Source organism: Nicotiana sylvestris, chromosome 9, assembly GCF_000393655.2.
Source record: "Nicotiana sylvestris chromosome 9, ASM39365v2, whole genome shotgun sequence".
In the NCBI taxonomy this organism is placed as follows: Eukaryota; Viridiplantae; Streptophyta; class Magnoliopsida; order Solanales; family Solanaceae; genus Nicotiana; species Nicotiana sylvestris.
In genome coordinates, this window is record NC_091065.1 from 60,133,091 (window position 1) to 60,138,261 (window position 5,171).

General features: G+C 42.8%; 2 protein-coding genes across 2 annotated transcripts; both read right to left on the reverse strand.

The window, feature by feature from the left end:
• Window positions 1-2,867: 2,867 nt before the first annotated feature.
• LOC138877643 (secreted RxLR effector protein 78-like) lies at window positions 2,868-3,257 on the reverse strand. The gene has a single exon (XM_070157269.1). The coding sequence runs from the start codon at window positions 3,255-3,257 to the stop codon at window positions 2,868-2,870; it is 390 nt and encodes a 129-aa protein (XP_070013370.1).
• A 456-nt stretch (window positions 3,258-3,713) lies between these two features.
• On the reverse strand, window positions 3,714-4,490 carry LOC138877644 (uncharacterized). The gene has a single exon (XM_070157270.1). It carries the CDS (start codon window positions 4,488-4,490, stop codon window positions 3,714-3,716), a length of 777 nt encoding a protein of 258 aa, XP_070013371.1.
• Window positions 4,491-5,171: the final 681 nt, after the last annotated feature.

Sequence of the window (5,171 nt, forward strand, 5' to 3'; positions counted from 1 at the left end):
TGTGTGTGTGTGTGTTGAGCAGCAGCAGCCATGGACATGGAAACTGGAGCTGGAGATCGACGGACGTGAGGGCTTCTAGTTTGGCGATGGTTTTTCCGCAATATTACGTCAATATTTCGTTCTGCAGTACTATATTACGGTGATGTTACGCTTCACAGTATTAAATTACGACGATTTTGAAACCTGTAGTATTGTACGCTGAATTTGTCGTAAGGTAATTGATATCAGTCCAAGGAAAATATTATTTGGAGATTATAAGGATGATATTTCAAACAAGTGGTGAGTAAATTCGTGAAGGTGAGAGGGGAAGCAAGTCAAAGAAAATAAAGTTTCGTCCAAGTTTGGCATGTTGGGATAAAATACCGACCGAGCATTAATACCCGATATTTACGGACTAGTACCATACAAGGTATCATATGACCATGATAGTAGAATGTATAAAGTGTATTAAAAATAAGTAGAATTTTAAGTAATTTGAGACAATTCTTAATTATCGGGTAACGAAATACTACCTAATTAAATTAATTGAATACTTTGGATAAGTATCAAAATAAAAAAAACGTGACAGCTAAGTAAAGAGAATCGAATGACTCTTGATTTAGGTTCTACATTAACAAGACACTTGGACTATTTATTTAACCCACAAAAACGTTGAGGGCTTATATTAGTCAACTTCACCCATTGTTTGTTTTTCTATTAATATAACATCTGAATCCCCACACCTAGATTTCATGAAAGGTAGTTTGCACCACCTCATAATAGGAAATAAATAAATGATGGAAAGAAAGATATAAAACAGTACGAGGAAAAGAACAAATAAATGTCATACATGTTATATACCATTATGCTCATTTTGGCATCAAAATTCCATTTTGAAGATGATTTCAAAAGTTCATATCAGATTTTCATAGTACAATAAGCAACGACAATTCTTAGGTTGGTAAAGAAATTCATACGAAACTACACTGCATAATAACAACGGGATTTTGCAATTCTAAGGGAGTACGGTGCAACCTTTTCCAAGAATATCATACAGATTTTACCATACTCCAGGTATGTTAAGGCTAATCTCTTCTTTCATTTGGCATGATCTCGTCATTACATTCATATCCCGGAATTTACGTATAGTTTGCTAGTCTCGTAAATTACGTATATTTTTCTAGTGTTGTAAGTTATAATATTCTCCTTATCGGAACTTCATATTCAGTCGAGTGTTTCCTTCTTCCAGTCAAAAGAGCAGAGAAGTTTATATATACAGTATTAAAAGTACTTTCATTACCATAGAGCTATAATCGATGGGCATGCCTTTATTGGGCAACCTCTGATCAGATGGTAAGTTATATACCGAGCCTACTATGGCCGAGCGCGTATGAGCGAGCCTAGTTAGTCAAGATACAGAGCCTAGTATGGCTGAGCGCTTATGAGCGAGCCTACTACGGCAGAGCAGATATATATGTATACCGAGTCTTATAGGGCCAGACAACTATTTTACTTACTATATTGAGAGAATTGAGTCAGTATCAGCACGTAAGCATATCTTCAGATTATCTTTGACTTCCAGCTACTTGCAGTTATTATATTATCAGTTCAGTTTCAGCTTTCAGTATATTGCCTTGCATACTCAGTACATTATTTCATACTGACGTCCCTTTTCTGGGGGCGGTGCATTTCATGCGTGCAGGTCAGACAGACAGACGAGTAGGCCTCTTCAATAAGTGTTGCCCAAGTTCAGCTTGATAGGTAAGCTCCATGTTTTTCGGAGTTTCGGGTCTAGAGCCTTATGTACATCTTGTATATATATATATATATATATATATATATATATATATATATATATATATATATATATATATATATATATGTTATGAGTAGGTCAGGGAGCTATTCCGATCATAGTATATCCATCAGTAGAGGCTTGTAGACATATCCTGTCAGTTAGTGAAATATGTTGGGCTTGCAGGCCTTGCATGTATATTTGGTTGGTTGTCAGCTGTAATAGTTATGACGGCCTTTTCGGCCCAGTTTTATATTGACATTTAGTCAGCATTCGCAGTTATCTTGCAATGTGGCCCATGGCCAAATTATGACATCATATGTTCAGAGTCCCTTAGTTGCAAGTTGGTACACAAGAATAGGTGAGGCACTGGGTGCCGGTCTCGCCCCCCAGGTTCGGGGCGTGACAACCTCTCCCCAATACTTCTTAGGTGCTCTCTACCTCTTCTCGTGCCTTCCACAACCAGTCGCTCACACCTCCTTACTGGAGCATCTGGGCTTCTCCTCTGTACATGCCCGAACCATCTGAGCCTCACTTCATGCATCTTGTCATCAATAGGAGCCACATACGCCTTCTATCGAATATCATCATTCCTAACATTCTCCATCCTAGTATGCCTACACATCCACCTCAACATCCTCATATCTGCTACTTTCATCTTTTGGATATGTGAGTTCTTAACAGGCCAACACTCAACCCCATACATCATGGTCGGTCTAACCACCACTTTATAGAACTTACCTTTAAGTATCGTTGGCACTCTCTTGTCACACAAGCCTCCAGATGCTAACCTCAACTTCATCCATCCTACCCCAATACGGTGTGTGACATCCTCGTCGATCTCCCCTCCCCCGTGGATAATTGAACCAAGGTACTTGAAGCTACCTCTACTTGGGATAACCTGTGACTCAATCCTCACATCCACGTCCACTTCCCCCGGCTCATCGCTGAACTTACACTCGAGGTATTCCGTCTTCGTTCTACTTAGCTTGAAACCATTAGACTCAAGAGTCTGTATCTAGACTTCCAATCTCTTGTTAACACCGTCTCGTGACTCATCAATCAGAATTATGTCATTGGCGAATAGCATGCACTATGGCACCTCCCATTGAATATGGTTTGTTATCGCATCCATCACCATGGCAAATAAGAACGGACCGAGCGCAGAGCCTTGGTGTAACCCCATTTCAGTTGGAAAATGCTCAGAGTCGCCTCCTACTGTACTAACCCGAGTCTTAGCCCCATTATGCATGTCCTTAATTGCCATAATATAAGGAACCGACACACCTTTTGCCTCCAAGAATCTCCAGAGAACTTCTCTAGGAACCTTGTCATACGTTTTCTCTAGGTCAATAAACACCATGTGCAGATCCTTCTTTCTCTCTCTGTATAGTTCCACCAACCTCCTAACAAGGTGTATAGCTTCTGTGGTGGAGCGACCCGGCATGAACCCGAATTGGTTGTCAGATACAAACACTGTCATCCTCACCCTTGCTTCAACCACCCTCTCCTATACTTTCATGGTATGACTCAGTAATTTGATACCCCTATAGTTGTTACAACTCTGGATATCACCTTTGTTCTTATACAATGGAACCATCGTACTCCACCTCCAGCCATCCGACATCTTCTTCGCCTTAAAAATAACATTAAACAACCCAGTCGCCACTCCACACTTGCTCACCTTACACACTTCCAAAATTCCACCGAAATCTCGTCTGGCTCGATCACTCTGCCCCTACTCATCTTACACATAGCTCCCACGACCTCCTCGACCTTGATACTCCTGCAGTGCCCGAAGTCACGATAACTCTCAGAATGCTCCAATTCGCCTAGCACAATATCACGATCCTCTTTTTCATTTAGAAGTTTATGAAAGTAAGTCTGCCATCTCCTCTTAATCTGGACATCTTCTACTAGTACTCTACCATCTTCGTCCTTAATGCATCTCACTTAGTCCAAATCTCGAGCCTTCCTCTCTCTCAATATGGCCAGCTAGAATAACTTCTTCTTCCTGCCTTTCCCCCCCCCCCATTTCCTCGTACATACGACCATAAGCTGAAGTCTTAGCCTCTGTGACCGATCGTTTAGCTTCCTTCCTAGCTACCTTATATCTCTCCATGCATGCTCGCCTCTCCTCCTCACCTATGCTCCCCACTAACTTTAGGTATACTGCCGTCTTTGCTTCCACTTTACCTTGAACCACTTCATTCCACCACCAGTCTCCTTTGTTCCTACCAGAGACACCGGTCGAGACCCCTAACACCTCTCTCGCAGACTCCCTTATACAGTCTACTGTCGCTGACCACATAGTGTTCGTGTCCCCACTGCTCATCCAAGCTCCCATAACCGACAACCGGCACTCCAACTCTTGGGCTTTATCCTTAGTCAAGGCTCCCCACCTGATTCTTGGTTTTCCCCAAGCAGACCTTTTCCTTCTCATTATCCTAATACCAACGTCTAACCCCAAGAGTCTATGTTGTGTTGCGAGTGTCTCACTCGGAATCACCTTGCAGTCCTTGCACAAGTCGCTGTCACACCTCCTGAGGAGGAGATAGTCAATCTGAGTCTTCACTACCACATTTTGAAAAGTAACCAAATGCTCTTTCCTCTTCGGAAAGCTAGAGTTCGCAATCACCAACCCAAAAGCCTTAGCAAAGTCCAATAACGAGGTACCTCCTCCGTTCCTCTCCCCAAAACCAAAGCCTCCATGCATCTCACCATAGCCACCTGCGGACACCCCAATATGACCATTGAAATCCCCCACTATGAATAGTTTCTCAGCAGGAGGAACCTGGCGCACAATCTCATATAACCCCTCCCAGAAGCGTCATTTAACCTCCTCATCTAGGCCCGCATGCAGCGCATAGGCGCTAACGACGTTTAGGGTTTACTCTCCAACCACAAACTTAATAACTATCAATATATCATTCACTCGTCTAACCTCAACTACAAACTCTCTAAGTTCCCTATCCACCAAGATACCCACTCCATTCTTACCTCTCTGGGCTCCTGAGTACCAACGTTTATACTCGTCCGCATCCTTCGCCCTCAACCCTACCCACCTAGTCTCTTGGACACACGCTATATTGACCCTCCTCTTCTAGAGAATCTTTGCCAACTCTATAGACTTACCCATTAATGTACCTACGTTCCATGACCCGATTCTTAACCTATAGACACCCATGTTTCTTTTACCTCTCTTGCCTCCCGACCCACCCCCTAACCCTTACCCTACCTCCTGCCCCATCCCCCGCTCCCCCGAGGACATGACCTCACTCGACCATCCCAGACCACAGCCACTACACCTACGGTAAACTAAAGGAAAAACCACTAACAAACACAAGGCAACAGACCATGCTAGACAAAGACAGGTTGTGACTATAAGTGTACTAAT